The following is an 18427-nucleotide window of genomic DNA, read 5'->3' as shown; positions in this document are numbered from 1 at the left end:
TCATAGTACAGCTGAACCTCTGTGGTCCAGGACTCTCTGGTCTTGCAACATCTGTGGTCCAGAGAGCCCAAGCAGCAGTGAGCCCGAGCAGCAGAGGTTACCAGTGGCTTGGCACAGAGTTAGCCAGTGGGGCTATCAGGGCAGCAGAGCTCGCAGGCAGCGAGGCAGGGTAGCCAGTAGAGGGGGCAGACCTCATGGGGCAGTGGAGGCCAAATCCAGTGGGGAGCTCCGGCAAGGCTGCTGAGAGGTTAGCAGGGCCACCGAGAGCCCTGGTGGGGCTGCCACTAGACCGGCGGGATCTACAGGAGCCCTGGTGTACTGACAGGGCTGCTGGTCTAATAAGTCAGATTTCAGTGTTTTCTGTGCGTTGGTTTCAGCTTCTCTAATCACTGGTTGTTTCATTTTAAATATTGTATTGTAAAGGAAATAACACTATATCCAGATAAACATGGGTGTGTACGGGACCTGTTAGAAGAATGTAAAAAAGCAGTAGAACTCTGTGAGAGAGGGTCAGGAAAACTAAGGTAAGTAGAAAAGGTAACTAGAAAACAGTAATTTTAAAATATAGATCAGTGGATATGATGGTGTCAGTTTCACCTAAATGAAAAATGCTTTGCGTTACAATAAAAAATCAAATGCAAATTAACATTGTCGGTCACTGTGAGTTTAAAAAGTTAATAGCTTTAAACTCTTAGTTTTTTGAATATCTGCAACTACAGGCAGTCCCCGGGTTACGTACAAGATAGGGACTGTAGGTTTGTTCTTAAGTTGAATCTGTATGTAAGTCGGAACTGGCGTCCAGATTCAGCTGCTGCTGAAACTGATCAGCGGCTGATTCCAGGAAGCCCGGAGCAGGGGCTTCCTGTAGTCAGCCACTGGTCAGTTTCAGCAGCGGCTGAATCTGGACGCCTGGGGCAGAGCAGCTGGGGTGTTGCTGGGTTGGTCCAGTAGCGCCACCGCTCCTCGGCGCTACTGGACCAACCCAGCAGCACCCAAGCTGCTCTGCCCCAGGCGTCCTGATTCAGCCGCTGCTGAAACTGACCAGCAGTGGCTGAATCAGGATGCCTGGGGCAGAGCATCTGGGGTGCTGCCAGGTTGGTCCAGTAGCGCCCAGAGCGGCTCTACGGGACCAACCGGCAGCGCCCCAGCTGTACCACAGGCGTCCAGAGCAAAGCCGCGGAGCACGGGGGCAGCGGGACAGCCCAGATGCGCCGTGGCTGTCCTGCTGCCCTCGGGCTCCGCGGCTTTGCTCTGCTTTGCTCCCCGTCTCCCTGGTCTGCAGACCAGGGGGACAGGGAGCAAAGCGGCGGAACACGCGGGCAGCGGACAGCCCAGACGCGTCTGGGCTGTCCGCTGCCCGCGTGCTCCGCCGCTTTGCTTCCTCTCCCTGGTCTGCTGGAGACCAGGGAGACGGGCCCCGTTTGTAACTGCGGATCCGACATAAGTCGGATCCGCGTAACTCGGGGACTGCCTGTATACATATGAGCTTAAATTCAATTCCTGGAACTAAATCTTAGCGAAGCTTAACATGCATTGATTTTTACCTGCATATTCAGACAAATTACAGTGATTTATTACATTTTCCGACTGTTCATGCTATTATTTTTTTGGAGCACAAAGATTGTCATATAACTGGAGAGACTTGAGAAGATAATTTAAATTAACATCTGTTGACTTATGCTACAGATACATTGACTCTTCAGTACTGAATCTATTGCTCAATTATTCCACAGTAGTGGAATTAGTCCATTTAAATAATTATTTTAAAATAATTATTCTGTATTAATATTTAATTCTAGATATAGTAATATGCTAAAGATTTGGTAGATGCACTTTGCATTGATTTTTAATTCTTTTTCTTTTCATTTTGGTTGTAAGGCTTCTAGAAATTGTAAGCTACAAAATAATTGGTGTTCATCAGGAAGATGAGCTGTTAGAGTGTTTATCACCAGCTACAAGTCGAACATTTCGAATAGAGGTAAATGTTTTATGGGATTTTTTTAAAGAATTATGAGAAACTTGCTTTGAGAGGGCTATGTTCTCCAAATGGCAATCCTTAGAATCTGACGCACAGATGGTCCCAAATTTGACTGACCTAGATAACTGGCATTTTTTAAAAAAGACATTCCCTCTTAAAATAACAGAAGCTGGTTTCTCTTCACTTCAGAATAGCTTGAATTTCTTGAGCTTGTAACAATTCCACTTTTAAAGTTTTATGTTCAAATGATATAACAGGAAATGAAAGCTTAGCACATGTGCGAAATTTCTATGTCGAAATTTCCTCATCAGCTGTAATTCCAAGATTGACATAGGAACTCGTGCTGTATATTTTTATATTTAGGCTCTACTTTCCAAGTTGTAAGACTGTTACTGCATATTTTATTCCCTTCTTAATTAAGGTTATATTTTAAAGTCAGATTAGATAGGATATGACTTTTCTCAAGATTTACAATTTTACTTTAAATAATGTAAGCATTCAAAACTTCATGTACTTCAGAACTTTTAATTAAGTTGAAGATAATATTAAATTGTCAATTCAAATTTGTATTGCTAAGAAAAGGGAAAGAACACATTGTGTTATTACTCTGGCAACCACTTACAAACAGTTCATGAGTAAATCAGTGCTCCTGAGGACTCCTGCCTTCAGCTGTCAGTTAAAGAAAAATGGCAAATAATGGAGATCCATTAGAAAAGGGGCCATTTCTATCATGACAAACAAAAGCGATTTTCAGAGGCAATAATAAAAAGAAAGGACCTCTTTCAGCATGTAAATGTGAAGTATCTTGCTACAGTGGTCCTACAATTCTTGGTCTTTGTTAGGCATTCTGTAGAAGGAATTTAACTTCTATGGGAAAAGTTCTCTCCTCATCTCTGACATTCTGACAAAGAAGACTTTTCTAAATGATGTTTTGCAAACAAGAAACTCTTTTAGCTTTTAATTACTTGGATCAAATTGTTCATTATGTAAAGACCATTAGTTATGCTTTCACATACTTAACATTAATGTGCATGATAGCATTTTTAATTCATTATGATCACCGCTTTTACATGTTAATATAGGAAATCCCTCTGGACCAGGTAGATATAGATAAGGAAAATGAGATGCTAATTACAGTAGCACATTTCCACAAAGAGGTTTTTGGGACATTTGGAATTCCATTCTTGCTGAGGATACACCAGGTACAGCATGTTTTTGTTATTCCCCTGTGTGGCATTTGCATAACATTTCTTTTCCTATATGAATGAATTTGTGATAGGTGTCTATGTATTAAAGCATCGCTTCTTTAGTAATGCTTTTTAGAACCATTCTAGTCTCAAATTTGTTTTCTGTCCGTCCTGACTTACAGAGGAAAATTCAAATGGAATAGTGGTTTTGTGTCCGAGACTATATCTACACTATCATGGGGATCGATACCCAGAGATCGATCCATCAGCATTCCTATTTAGCAGGTAGAGTGAAGACCTGCCAAATGAACCACAGATTGCTCTCCAAATTGACCCTGTTACTATACAGTGGATGAAAAGAGTAAGGGAAGTCAATGGCAGAGCTTCTCCTATTGACAATCCACTCCCCACCACGCTGTAGACCCCATGGTAACTCTACTTATGATACATTGATTTTAGCTACATTATTCACACAACTGGAATTGTGTATCTTAAGTTGACTTTCTGCTGTAGTGTAGAGATGTAGCCTAAGTCAATGAACTTGATTTCAGCATTCCTTGTTTTCTCCACAGACTCCCAGTGTGATCCCTGATCAAATTATTTAGCATCTTTGGGCCTTAGTTCCCTATATGTAGAAACCGAGCAATTTCCTCTCTTGCCTCTGGTTACTTTAGTATTATATATTTAAATTTAATATGTAATATTTGTAATATTGTCTTGTCTCTTTTTAGCCTGAAGTGTCTCTAAGACAGTGACTACCTTCCTCTGTGTGTGTACTGCCACACATAATGAGTTGGGACTTTTAGGCCCAATTTGTAATTAAAATATTCCTTGTGGCTTGAAATTTCTCATGATTTGTTTTGTTGCTTGCCTAAAGATTTTTTGGGGGGGAGGTGGCTGATATGAAGATTTTGTGTGTCCTTTTTTTAAGCGATGACTTGAAAAATGAGTACTTTTCACTTTGTACGAGCCTCATTAGAATGTAGCTTCATAAGCTCTGAACTAAAATGGCTTATTTTTAACACTTAGCATACACTTTATAGAATCATAGAACTGGAAAAAACCTTGAGGGGTCATCAAGCTTAGTCCCACATTTTCATGACAGGACCAAGCACCATATAGACCATCCCTAACAGTCTAACCTGCTCTTAAAAAATCTCCAATGATGGAATTTCCACAACCTCCCTAGGCAATTTATTTCAGAGCTTAACCACCTTGACAAAGTTTTTATTAATGTCCAATCTAAATTTACCTTGCTGCTGTTTAAGCCCATTGCTTCTTGTCCTATCATTAGAAGTTAAAATTATTCTCCGTAGTTCTTGTCCTACAATCAAGAGTTATCTTGAAGGACAATGAAACACTTTAAGACTGAAAACAATTAGGTTAGAATTTTGGAAATTAACATCTTTTTGTTTGCTTTCACTTGCCAATCTCATTTTCTAAAATTCTCGAACATAAAACTATGTGTATTGCCCCACATTTTAAAGAGACTAGCTGTGTGCATTCATATTTGTGATCCGTGACAAATAAACCTTGAGTACTTAAGGAAGACCACTTGTTTTCATTTTTTCCTCCTCTTAATGACTGACTTTTGATTGAGTATTTTCTTTTTGGTGTTTTTCCAGTTACATCGTCTTTTGTGGGTTTATAAAATAATGCAAAGCGGAGATACCATTATCTTTGAAATTAAGTAACCGAGGATAGAGATTTACAAGTTATAGTATATGGATTTAAAATGATAAAGTGCTAGAGAAGATTTTTTTCAACCACTAGTTTTCTTGTTACTACACATCTCACTTTGTATCCTGGCCTTTGCCAGATTTATACATATGTAAAAAATTATGCAAGTGAGTATTCAATCAGATTAGGAGTAATTTGCATACAACCCAATGATGACCCAGTGTGAACTGAAAAATTGAGATTTTCATTACTGAAATTTCTATAATTTCTGCAAGTCATTGAATAATTTATGTCAGGGCTACTCAACTTTGGAAGCCCCGGGGGCCACAATGATACAGCACATGCCAAGGGTCACAACTTAAGTGTGGTTGCATGTACATGCAAATATATATGCAAATAACTTCTTTCACACTGACAGGCATGAATACAAAGATTAAGGCAAGTCTACACAATACGCAGGCCCCATTTAAGTCAGTTCTGCTGTTATTAATAAAATGCAGTATTTACCTGATTTCCACCCATATGACAGCACTTTTAATGAGCAATGATAGTCCGGATATTTAACTACTAAAACACATATCAACAGAAGACCATTATATTGACTCACTGTTGTGGAGTATGTTCCCAGTAGAGGCCATGTTCAAAAGATCCCACCTGCATGCCACATGTTGAGTCCCACGTAAACACAAATCACACATGGGCTGCAAACAAACAAGCCAAGGGCTGCATGCAAACCACGGGCCATGTGTTGAGTAGTCTTGATTTATGTAATTGTACTTGAGTGCAGGATTTGTCAGGAAAATCACAACAGTCTCTATCCAATTTCTCTTTATAATATTGGTGATTTAAATTATTTTGTTAAAATCTACTGTTAAAAATTATTAGGGTGAACACTTCAGAGAGGTGATGAAGCGAATTCAAACAATGCTGGACATCCAAGAAAAAGAATTTGAAAAGGTAATGTCATGTTGTGGAGAGTTCATATGGCAGTTTATTCATCCTGAGTTCAAAATAAAAAAGCTCTAATTCAATGTACTTAAGAAATATAGAATTGCAGTTTTACTGTAGAATCATAGAATACTAGAACTGGAAGGGATCTCAAGAGATCATCAAGTCCAGTCCCCTGCCCTCATTGTAGGACCAAGCACCATGTAGATCTGGGTTGGCAAAGGGACATTCATGGGCCAGATCCAGCCCGCCAAGCCGGTGGATCTGGCCCACAGCCGCCCTGCTGCTCTCCCACCCCCAGGCTAATCAGGACCTGGGGGCGGGGGAGCGCACAAAGTCTCCTTGACCCTGTAAGAGCGTGCAGTGGCTAGACAAACACGGTGGATGTTTCAAAACAACCAGTGTTTATCTCTAGCTTCCACGTGCCTTTGACAGTGGAGGAGAAGCTTTGAACGCTCCCCGCCCTCAGGGCCTGATTGGCTTGGGGGTGGATGAGTGGCAGGGTGGTCACGGGCCAGATCCATTGGTCAGGGCCAGATCCATCCCTGGGCTAGAGTGTGTCTAGCTGCCACGCACACTTGCAGTGGTGAAGAGACATCACGTGCTCCACCACTCCCAGGCCCTGATTGGCTCGGGGGTAGGCAGAGCCATACGGTCTCATTCTGCTAGGCTCCTAGAGGGAATGCCAGCCATTTTAAAACAGGCATTTTTCTCTAGGCGGCGGAGGAAAGAGAGGGAGAAGACTTCTCGTACTTTCCTAGCCCAGGCCAATCAGGGAAGCACAAGAAGTCTACTTTGCCCACCCCTTCTGCCTGAGGTCGCGCCCCTTCCGGCGTGGCCTGGGACTAGTTCAGAAATTTCTGAAGTTGGTCCCCTTTTAAAAATCATTCTCCACTCCGATCTAGATCATCCCCGGTAGATGTTTATCCAACCTGCTCTTAAATATCTCCAGTGATGGAGATTCCACAACCTCCCTAGGCAATTTATTTTAACCACCCTGACAGTTTAGGAAATTTTTCCTAATGTCCAACCTAAGCCTCCCTTGCTCCAATTTAAGCCAATTGCTCTTTGTCCTATCCTCAGAGGCCAAGGAGAAGAAAAATTATAACACCCTTTTAGACACTTGAAAACCGCTATCATATCCCCTCTGTCATCTCTTTTGTCAACTAAACAAGCCCAGTTCTTTCAGTCTTCCCTCATAGGTCATGTTTTCTGGACCTTTAGTCATTTTTGTTGCTCTTCTCTGGACCTTCTCCAATTTCTCCACACCTTTCTGGAAATGTGGTGCCCAGAACTGGATACCGTACTCCAATTGAGGCCTAATCAGTGCAGAATAGAGCGGAAGAATGACTTCTCGTGTCTTGCTCACAACACTCCTGTTAATGCATCCTAGAATCATGTTCGCTTTTTTTGTAACAGCATCACACTGATGACTCATATTTAGCTTGTGGTCCACTATGACCCCCTAAATCCCTTTCTGAGGTACTCCTTCCCATTCTGTGTGTGTGAAACTGATTGTTCCTTTTTAAGTGGAGTAGTTTGCATTTATCCTTATTAAACTTCATCCTATTTACCTCAGACCATTCTCCAGTTTGTCCAGATCTTTTAGAATTTTGGCCCTGTCCTCGAAAGCAGTTGCAACCCTTCCCAGCTTGGTATTATCTGCAAACTTAATAAGCATATTCTTATCATATTCTTATGCCATCATTCAAATGGTTGATGAAGATATTGAACAGGGTTCCCAAAACAGACCCCTGCGGAATCTCACTTGTTATGCCCTTCCAGCATGATTGTGAACCGTTAACAACTACTCTCTTGAGAACGGTTATCCAGTCAGCTATGCACCCCCCTTATGTAGGTTGTATTTACCTAGTTTATTTATAAGGTTATGCGAGACTCTGTCAAATGTCTTATTAAAGTCTAGGTATACCACATCCACTGTTTCTTTCTTATCCATCAGGCTTGATAACCTATCAAAGAAAGCTATCAGATTGGTTTGACATGATATGTTCTTTACAAATCCATGCTGGTTGTTACCTATCACCTTATTGTCTTCCAGATGTTTGCAGATAAATTCCTTGATTACTTGCTCCATTATTTTCCATGGCACAGAAGTTAAACTGACTGGTCTCTAGTTTCCTGGGTTGTTCTTATTTCCCTTTTTATAGATGGGCATGATTTTTCAAATATGATTGCTAAAGGCTCAGATACCTCCTCTATCAGCTCCTTGAGTATTTTAGGATGCATTTTCATCAGGCCCTAGTGACTTGCAGACATCTGTCTTTAAGTAATTTTTAACTTGTTCTTTTTTTATTTTAACTTCTAAACTTACCATATTTCCACTAGCATTCACTATGTTAGGCATTCCTTCATCATCAGACTTCTTGGTAAAGACCGAAACAAAGAAGTTATTAAGCACCTCTGCCATTTCTAAGTTTCCTGTTATTGTTTCTCCCTCTTCACTGAGCAATGGGCCTCTCCCAGTTGATCCAAAGTGGTCTCCTGCCATACTTTCTATCTTTCTTATGCAGTGGAATGGTTTACTTTTGGGCTTTTAATAACGTCCTTTTAAAAAACTTACCAACTGTCTTCAGTTGTTTTTCCTCTTACTCTTGCTTCCCATGGGACCCTTACTATCAGCTTTCTGAGTTTACTAAAATCCGCCTTTCTGAAATCCATTGTCTTTATTTTTCTTTTTTCCCTTTTACCATTCCTTAGACTCATGAACTCTGATTTCATAATCACTTTCACCCAAGCTGCCTTCCATTTCCAAATTTTCAATTAGTTCTTCCCTGTTTGTTAAAATCAAATCAAGAACAGCTTCTCTCCTAATAGAGGAGAAGTCATTGAGTTTAAATCAAATGCTACTGAGTTTTCATCAGATTATGGGATGAGGAGTGGAAAGAAGGTGCTATGTGGGAATGTTAGAAATAATACTTCATAAAGTTCTCTCCTTTATTGTTTGGAATATGTGCCACTCCAGATAAATATTCTTTCTGTATTATTACACCAAATATAGATAGCTGAAAAACTTGTAGAATTTTACTTTCATCCAGAATCTTAACAGTTTATTCCTTTTAAAGTTTAAGTTTGCCATTGTAATGATGGGTCGACACCAGTACCTAAATGAGGATGAGTACGAAGTGAACTTGAAAGATTTTGAGCCCCAACCTGGTAAGTAGTTGGTTGATTTCACTCAATTCTTTTAAACTGCAGCAGCTCTTCTGCCATTATTTAGCTATTCAGTCATCCCTCATTCGGGAAATAATAATGTTTCATTCTAAAACACTTGCATTACACCTCAAACTTGCTACTTCTGAATCATAAGAGCCAGAACTCTATCACATAGCAAAGATCTGGCCTTAATGCAATACAATTTACTATGTATTAATTAGTAACACAGAATTAAAAAAATAATAATTAAGATCAGAGTTTAAGATATCTGTAATACCCCAAGCATTCTGTTAAAAGAATCTTTCTTTTTTACCTTAAGCCATTAACACCTTTGTAAACTTTGTTTGAAAAGTAATCATGCAAATATCCTCCTGGTACATGCGCATGTGTGCATGCGCGCGCACGCACACACAGCCTGCTTTCCCCTCTTACCCCCTCCTCCCCCAGCCCAGACAGAGGGGACTGCAGCAAGTGAGTCAGGGTACCCCAAACAAACTGCTCCCTGCCTCCACTTCACCCCAATTTCAGCACCCACCCACCCCTTCTTTCCCCTACCTGCGCCATGCAGTCAGTCCCTTACATCCCCTTTCCCAAAACAGGAGGCTTGAGAAGAGTGTTGGGTTTCTGCTTCTGCCTCCCTCTCTCTCTCCTCGCACAGACAGGACTCTCCAAACTCCCCTGTCCTCTGAACCCCTCTTTCCCCCCTGCTTAGCTAGACACCCCTCCCTCTGCAGGTCAGTGGAGCTCCTTGTCTCTGTGGGAGTTTTGAACCTCAGTCTGGGGCTCAGAAAACAGCTGTGCAGCTGCAGCTTACAAGGAACTTTGTTTATGAGTTTACATTTGTTGTAGAGACCATAGTAAGTGTTCAATGAAGGTGGAATCAACCAGGAACGAACATTGTCAAGGGATGCTGTGTGAATATACTTTGAGCTGAGTTACTGTGCTGAAACATAGCCCTAATCCACACTCGTTTGTGTACCCTGTTCATAGTGTCCTTTATTTGACTAATGCTTAGAGCTCCATTCACTATGCTTGCTCAGAGAGAAGTTGAGCCAGTGCACTGTACTCTTTACCCAGGTGAACTCTTAGGGGTTCCACTAGGAAAAGGAAAATTTGAATTTTCAACAGGAGCTCCAGTATAAGTTGTACTGAATCAGTATGTTCCCTGGCATTGCTGCCCATTTTTATGGAGTCCTGTGTCCTTCTCCTCCCCCTCTCTCCCACTGCAAGGAGGTTGAAGATGACTTGCACCCAATTCCCACTTTGGTAACACAAGGAGCAGTACTCCTGTTACACTGGTATAACCCAGCCAGCATAATTGAGGTTGTCTAACCTACAGATTTTTAAAGGACCCATGTTTCTATTAATGATCTAATTGTGGTTGTGTTAAAAAAAAAAAAAAAAGTGTGTTAATCGTAGTCTACCATAAATCAAAAGCTTCCATAGTTAACAGTGATTTGTCCAAAAGTTTAGCAAAAGCACAAACAGTGCTTATTAACTCACAGTTCATACAAACTTAAATTAAAAATGGTGTCCTTAATTATGAGGAAAGTGATGGCTTGATGTGGGAAGTCTCTTTTTAAGAGTCTTTTGTAATGCACTGTCCATTGTACTCAGAAAAAAGTACATTCTCTCTTATCTATCGGGAAAATCTATGCAAAGTGCAGTGTTTAAACCTTTTTCTATTTGTAAGAAATATATAAATAGTACTGTAAAGATTGTACAGTGCATAATGAAAAGCAGTCATTGGCAACACAAAATACTGAATTGCGCAGCTGACACAATTCCTGCATTTTCAATGCTTTCAGTATGTTTGTAAACTGTTTTGGGTGACTAAAATCAGGGGGTCAGTCGCATGATTTCGTTAAAAATTCCAGCTAATGAGTTAATTGATGCAAGTGTAATATTAAGTCTAAGGGCTTGTCTTCGTTACTGTGCTGCATCAGTGCTGCTGAATGACATCTGGTGAAGATGTGCTACATCAATGAGAGAGTTTCCCACTGACCTAACACAATATAGATATCACTTTAAGTTGATGTAACTTATGTCACTCACTGGGTTTTTTACATCCCCAAGTGGCATAAATTAAACTGACTTCAGCAGTAGTATAGATAAACCCTAAGTAAATCGCATGTCCATGATAAAGTTCAACCTCTGATGCTTGGTATTGCTAGATAGTATTTTCCTTTTCAAAACAGGCCCAACATTTCTTTTATTCAGAGAGCTATGAAAGCTGATGCATTCAGACTTGTCCCTGGACATAAAGCAGCACACCAATTTTTCCTTTTATCATATTGTCTGTAAACTTGTGGCAGCAACAGCTAAGTAGCGGTCAGTTGATGCAAGTAAGAGGACACGGTATAGGTTTAGTGGCAATGCTATGATTACTATGAAAACGTTCGTTGGACTTTTTGGAGTTGTTCAGTACTGTAAGATTCAGGCTATTCCATGTAAGGGGCATGCAAATATTTTGTGAAATATAAAGTTGCTACTGTGTAAGTAAAAGTTCTTTGTTTTTTTCCCCCCCTCTTCTAGGCAACATGTCTCATCCAAGGCCATGGCTAGGGCTTGACCATTTCAATAAAGCCCCAAAGAGAAGTCGCTACACTTACCTTGAAAAAGCTATTAAAATCCATAACTGACTTACCCAACCAGTTTGTTCAAGGCAAGAGACGAATATCAGTGTGTGTGTGTGTGCACCTTTTTAACAACGGTAGAACTTTGGTACACGTGCACTATATCTGAAGTCTTCAGCAAGAGGATTTGCTGCTGATGTTAATTTTATTTTGTTGAGGCTGTTCAGTTTGGCTTCTCTGTATCTATTGACTGCCCTTTTTGAGCAAAATGAAGGTGTTTTTATAAAGCTTGGATGCCAATGAGAGTTATTTTATGGTAAACGTAATACAAGGCAATTGTCAGCATAATGAGGGAAGAGTTTAGTAGAACAGTCAACATTGGCAAAATATTTGTCTGTAGTACGTTTATAGATGGCATAAGCTGGCTGGCTGCTCTTCCTGGTGTGGTATTTCCCATCACTGCAGCTAGTAAGTCTTATGTTTAGACTCACATCAGATTTATTTCCTTCAGTTATACTTTAAATGACATTTTTGTGCATTTGTAAATGCAAAAAACTCACATCATCAATAAATAGCAATCTCTACTTCAATGTGTACATTGTTGGCACTTATTCGGGATTTTTGTCTCCTCCAGCTTCATAGGATCCTTTTTTAATAAACTAGTTCCTATGTTATTCAGTCACTACCTTGCATCCCATTTTGCCAAGTGGATGCTCTGGGTCCTAAAAGATATTTGGGTATTTTTATTACATTTAAAAACATTGATAAATACCATTAAGGTTTACTATGCTGCCTTTTGACAAATAGAATGACACTCAGAGTTGGCAAAAGCAGGTGAAAGGATTATAAATATAATGAATTTAGTTAACATGGGAAGAAATGGGGGAAAAAACACAAGAAATAGCCTTTTAGCACAGAGGGCATGCTCACTAGTGTTTAGTAAGCTGTTGACTTTGTTAAAAAAAAAAAAGAGAGAGAGAGAAAAAAAAGAAAGAAAAAATAAAATTGTATATTTAATGAACATGTACAATTTAACACTTGGAGGTTAATTTTGTTGGGTGAGTCTGCAAGTGAATTTCACTGATGTTGATATTCATTGTGTGTAGTTTTATTTCAGTCCCCAGACTGCTTCCTTTTATTTTGGAGCTAATGCCAGCTGAGTGTCTAGTTTTGAGTGCAGTACAAATAGAATCAGCAATCCACACTTTTAATTTTCCATTCTTTTCCAGTACTTTTTGTTTCTGTAGCTGCAGTGTACAACTCCTCTTCCTGTATATTGCCTTTTTTGCTGGAAAATGTTGTATGTTGAATAAAATTTTCTATAAAATTTTACTTCAATGAGTGATGACGTGGAGGTTGAAGAAGATTTCTACTCTCCCTGGAAGTACAGTTTGGGAAATGTATATATAACCTGGCTTTACTGAGATGGAGGGTGGGGGGAAGATGGAGGTTGTTTTTTTTGGGGGGGGGGGGGGAGGGAAGGGTGTTGTTGTTTGGGTTTGTTTTGTTTTGTTTTGTTTCGGTGTTGCCACTGTATAACCCTGGGTTTAGTTGGTTTTTGGATTTGGGAGTGGTCTGGGAGGGATTGTTTTGTTTTGTGATTCCTTTTGGTTTTGTTTCTTTTCTTGATGTTTTGCCTCTAATTTTCAAGCTTGGGAAATGAAAGGTTTTCCAAGAGGGATGCCATGTACAGATAAGATGAATAAAAAATTATTTTACTAGTTTGTTTGTAAAGCCGTAGTAGAGTCTTTGTAGTAAACTTGACTCTGCCTGCCTTGTAAAAACAAATTTTTTGTGGTCTAGATTCTCAAATCTAATATTATAAATGGTGTAAAGTAAAATCTGGAGTCTCTAAAGGTAAGCTCTCAATAGATTTATAGATTTTTGCTGTAATGTGTTCCCTGTGTTCATAATCAAAAGCATTCTTAGATGCTTACTTTCATCAGACATATCAATAAACATTTAATAGGGGTTATATATATGTGACGACCTTTACAATATTTTCTGAGATTGATTATGGTTGTTATAAAAAACAGCAGGAGTGTTTGTTTTTTAACTAAATCTATAGTGGGTTCCTCCTCCTCTATTCCAGTTTTAAACTTAATTTAATGTCCTGCTTCCAGTTTTAACTATCCGTGCGGTGGGGGATTTTTTTTTTTAATTATATGTTGTGTTGCTTTGATTATGTTTATTTCCAATCAAGGTAAACCCAAGTTTATATTAATTTTGTCCTCTGGTTAATCTGTTTCAGGTGGATAAAATGGTTTAAATAGCATGGCTAGAGTGAATAAAGATTTCCTTTGATTTATATTTGTGTTAACTGGCCAAGTTGTGCTGCAGTCCAGGGCAACTGGTGCTTATAAAGTGTGCAGGTTATTCTTTAGACCATCAGTAAATATCAGGGTTTGTACTCAAAAGTAAGTTGTGATGTCCAGAAGTAATGGACACAATATATTTTGGATGTAACTGATCGGGTAGCTTCTCTGGATAGTCACTGAGCCTTCAGAGTCACACAGAGTATCGTGGATCTTGGCCTGTTTCAGTAGATAGCTCAAGTAATAAAAACCCCATTTCATTTTTACAACAGTAAGCTCTTGGTGCCTTTTAATACCAGATCTATAGTTTAATAGCTGCACTATCATGTGCATCAGCTTGGAAAGGACCCCCATATGTAAAGCATTGTTCCTTCCAACTTTTTCTGCTGCTCGGTTTTCTCAGAAGATATGGAGCACAAGTTACTTGCTATTTGGGATGGGGAAAGGTTTAGAGACTCTGAAGGTGTGAATATTTGAAATACCTATCACAATGAAGATAGGGTCTTATCAGAGTTGTGTTCTCCTTTGTTAAATTCATTTTAAAAATTTACAATTACATGATGTAATCTTCAAAAGAAGGATGGTTTCACTTTTCAGTTTGTATTTTGACTCATAAGCTAAATAGTAGCCTGCATTAAATTACTGTAGTAAAACAAGGTAAGCACAGGACCACATTGTTATAATGGGCAGCCTAAATTCCTGCTATGAAAATAGAAAAAATACTACTGTATATTTGTGTAGTGCTTTTCATTCCAAAGGATCCCAGAGTGTTTACCTACTGCATTCATACTGCACCAATGAAATTGTCACATCTTGGAGTTGAGTGTGGCAAGCAACAAGCACACTTAACAGTGGTGATAAGGGTTTGGCTGATACAAATATGGCAGAATTTTTGTTGACACACGTGAATAATAAACTACATGGAGTTCAGTGTACTGTATCTACCTCAGCCCTTCACCTGTCTGAGTTGACACTGCTGGGATGTAAATCTGTAGTCCTGAGGCTTGGAGCAGTCAGTGTGTCCTGTGGATTATGTGCTGGCTATAGTTGACACTTTGTAGATCTAAGGTGTGCTGTGTTTTTGCTATCTAGTATCCTTCTGATAGAAACTATGTTCTGTAGGAACTGTACATATTGTAAATAAAATAACTAGGATAACACTGAACGTGTGTGCCTGGGTGTCTCATTTACTTCACTATTAGAAATGTGATTACCTTGAGTCAAAAGCTGCTGAACAGCTCAGAAGATATGACAACTTGGTCTTGATTGTAGACTTAAAATTTTGCAGAATGAACCACAATCCCTTGACAAATCTAACCATTTCTTGAAGTTGTAGTAAGTTATGGGTCTGCAATATAAAATTAGCAGGCCTGAAATCTAGTGAGCAAGATTTTTGACTCAGTGGAACTGCAAGCAGGAAAGAGGCTTGGCTAAAGAAAAATAGTATAAGCCAGGTCAAGCATAAAGAACACCAAAAGATACCAGGAACAGGCGGTAAGCATGTTCTAGAAGGGTCGTAACAGAACAACTCATTAAGAAACATCTTGGTACCTCCCGCATATCCACAGATAATGTACATACTGACCTTAGTTGAGGACCAGGTCAGAGTTGACAGCATGATGGATAGTAAGTAAACCCCTGTTCTGTGAGGTAAGAGGTGTTAACTAGGTAACAGAGGGTGGCAACCTGTTACATCAGGAGTGATGTATAACTGTGACATAGTGGTGGGGGTACCTTGCTGGTTGCTATGCTGGGCAGTGGGCTGTGGGTGACCTCCCCTGTCTGTAGCACGGCCCAGCAGGGCAGGGGATGAGTCATTATGCAAGGGGGCTTCGAACCTGTCTGACCAGTTATCTCCCACGGAGCGGAACAATGGGAAGAAGGGGAGTGGAGCCCTGGCTGGGGGCAGGGCTGGAACTGAGTGAGTTAGGTTTCTGGCTGGTATCATGGAGGAAGCAGCCTAGGCAATGGGCTGGGATTTAGGGGCCCAGGCTCCCCCATCTCAAGGGGGGGGCGGAGGCATCCTAGGCCTGCCCTGTAACCACATTACATCTGTGCTGTGCTATATCCTGGAGAAGCAATAAACTCCCTCTATTCTACGGGCTGGTGGAGTGTATCTGCCATTACGGGGGTGCAGGGGCTGGGAAAACCCCAATGCGCCGTCACAATAACTTGTGTTTACCTGTGTATAAAAGTACACTCCAAAGAGTGATCACAGACTGATGGGGGAGGGGGAGTGCGCTGGAAATCCAGGGCGCTTAGTTGGGTGTTAGTCCATTGCCCTGGCTTACATAAGGTGTAGTGACACAGCAGCAAGTCTGTTCACTGACAACTATTATTGTACGTCTCTTGGCAATAAACATACTACGGTGTTTTCGATCCTTATCTAGTTTGTGGTCTTTGGGGCACTCTTGGGAGTCTGTCATGTTAATTAATTCCACATGGTTAATACACTAGACTGGGGAGCAAATGCATGCATGCAGCGAAAAATTTATCATCATTAACAGAGTAGAGGACCTGTCAGGAGCTTATCGACCCCAATCCTGACTGATGACAGAAGTGTTCCTATGAAAAATGGTCTTCATGGTAAAAAAGGGTAATTCTGGCCAGAGGATGGACTGTTCCTTTTCATGACAAATGTTGAGGTTTTGAAATATATTTTTATTCTACATGAGAACAAACCAAAGCCTTGCAAATGTTCTCAAACACGGGCTTGGCAATGTACATTTTTTTAAATCAAAACTAGTGCTTTGGTTTGGAAGGAAGGGGGAAGGTTTCTATCTTGGAGATAAGAGTGTAGCGTAGCCTGGCATGTAGGGGTCCCTACTTTGTCTGATGCAAGGGATTTAAACTTGTCATCTCCAATATCCCACTGCCCTAATCAAGTTATAAAGTGATGCTTTTACTTTTAAAAAACTTCCCAATGCAGCATTTTTCTAAACAGCTGTCCATGAAATGTGTCTGCTTTGCATCAGCATATTTCAGCCAAGCTTCACTTTGGTGCAAATGTTCCATCCAGCTCTGGAAAATAGCTTTTGTGAGTCTATAATCAGATGAGGAACTTCCTGTTTCCCCCACATACACTACATAACCCATTAGGAAAGAGAGAAACTTTGAAACTAAGCTGTTCCCTTTTGAAAGCCCAAACTATTTCCTGTTCTAAAACAGGATTGTTAAGAGACTAAGAATCATATTTTAAATGTTAGTGAAATACTGTAAAATCCTTTTCGTGAGTGGGACTTCAAAGATGTCCTCAAAAGGAATACAGAATGAGTGTCTCACTCTGCTTCCAGCTCATCTGCAGAAGTGGTTTTTGCCCATGAAAGCTCATGATACTGTATATATTTTTGTGTCTCTACAGTGTCACAGGAGTACTTGTTTTTAATGTTACAGATTAAAACAGCTACCCCTTTGAGTCTTTTTAATCTAAATGTGTAAGACGTGCCAGGTGACTTGCAGAGAACATATTGCACAAAGTTTGTGCAGTGCTGCTGAAAATAGCTGGCACATTCTAAATTCTCATTAATTTGACTGCTGGTTCCATAAGAAACTGCTCTGGAAGAAACATGGCTACATGATAGAATGAAAGCATGAGCTGAGTAATTCTGAAGAACCCATGCACCAGATTAAGCAGGTCCAAGTCAGTGAATATTAAATGCCATTTTCAATGTTCTGTCTCAACTGAGGTTGTAAACACTTGCCTGGTATTTTCTGGTTTTATACTTGTTGCTCCCTCTTCCCCCACCCCAAATCAACACCATCTTTGGCTCTGAAATTTCTCATGCTTTTTGTTCTCTGCCCAGAAGTGCAATTTTAGGATAGTCCCATCCCACTAGAGAAAATGAGCTCCCTGCTGCAAGTTTTTTAGTACGTTTCAGTTCCTCGAGCTCACAAGATTTTGTTCATTATAGGCCTTTCAAAGTTATTTAGTCCATGAAAGTATTTCTATACAACACAGGCTGTGTTCAAGCAGCTGGCCTTCTCTACCACTTGTTTTATCATAGATCAACAAATTGGGCTGTGTAGAAGCACCCTTAGTCTAACTTGACTCAAGCAAAGAAAGGGTCTGGGTTTTTCTTTGGCAAAGCAATTTTTTTCTGTTGAGGATTTAAGATGATTTTCATAGAAGGTAATACTTTGGAAATCAGAGAAAAGGAAGAGCAACCACAAATCCTGCAGTTCCATGGGGATGTGATCAACACTGGTGACTATTTCCAGCAGGGGACACATTCTCTGTATGCTGGATCTTCTCAGGCTGGATAGCTATATATCTCTCTCTCATCCATCTCTGCAGAGAGGTAAGTGTTCCTGTTTCAATTAGAAGTGTCCAGTTTGAAAAAATAGGCCCTTGTTGGTATATAATTCCTAGGGGCAAAATTTGAAGGTGTGAGCACTAACCTCTCACCTAGCTAATTCTTCCAGTGGACAGTTTTTAAAAAAAAAAGTGAGCCCATAAGACTATCCTAACAAAAACATAGGATTTAGGATTCCCAAATTTAATTACCTTTTTAATACATCTCCTCTAGCAATAGTATACGTGCTAGTGTAGACAGGATTTATGCATTTTTA

General features: G+C 40.1%; 1 protein-coding gene and 1 long non-coding RNA gene across 5 annotated transcripts in view; one reads left to right on the top strand and one right to left on the bottom strand.

Annotated features, from left to right (window-relative positions):
- The window catches only part of USP7 (ubiquitin specific peptidase 7), a 217355-nt gene extending 204480 nt beyond the window's left edge, over nucleotides 1–12875 (top strand). For all 4 annotated transcript variants that reach the window (XM_075899282.2, XM_006124597.4, XM_025185416.3 and 1 more), the window contains 6 exons: nucleotides 424–524; nucleotides 1879–1978; nucleotides 3061–3180; nucleotides 5731–5802; nucleotides 8877–8967; nucleotides 11503–12875. In XM_075899282.2, the coding sequence (XP_075755397.1) occupies nucleotides 424–524; nucleotides 1879–1978; nucleotides 3061–3180; nucleotides 5731–5802; nucleotides 8877–8967; nucleotides 11503–11609 (591 nt within the window). In that variant the 3' untranslated portion in view covers nucleotides 11610–12875. The remainder of the gene's footprint in view (nucleotides 1–423; nucleotides 525–1878; nucleotides 1979–3060; nucleotides 3181–5730; nucleotides 5803–8876; nucleotides 8968–11502) is intronic.
- LOC142818580 (uncharacterized) overlaps nucleotides 1–15471 on the bottom strand; it is a 29055-nt gene extending 13584 nt beyond the window's left edge. Inside the window, exon 1 of the long non-coding RNA XR_012896114.1 lies at nucleotides 15444–15471. This is a non-coding gene — a long non-coding RNA (uncharacterized LOC142818580). The remainder of the gene's footprint in view (nucleotides 1–15443) is intronic.
- Nucleotides 15472–18427: the final 2956 nt, after the last annotated feature.

The sequence above is a fragment of the Pelodiscus sinensis genome, chromosome 15 (genome assembly GCF_052426305.1).
Source record: "Pelodiscus sinensis isolate ZL-2025 chromosome 15, ASM5242630v1, whole genome shotgun sequence".
NCBI lineage: Eukaryota > Metazoa > Chordata > Testudines > Trionychidae > Pelodiscus > Pelodiscus sinensis.
The sequence above is the reverse complement of the archived record's forward strand: the minus strand, read 5'-3'. Positions and strand labels throughout refer to the sequence as shown.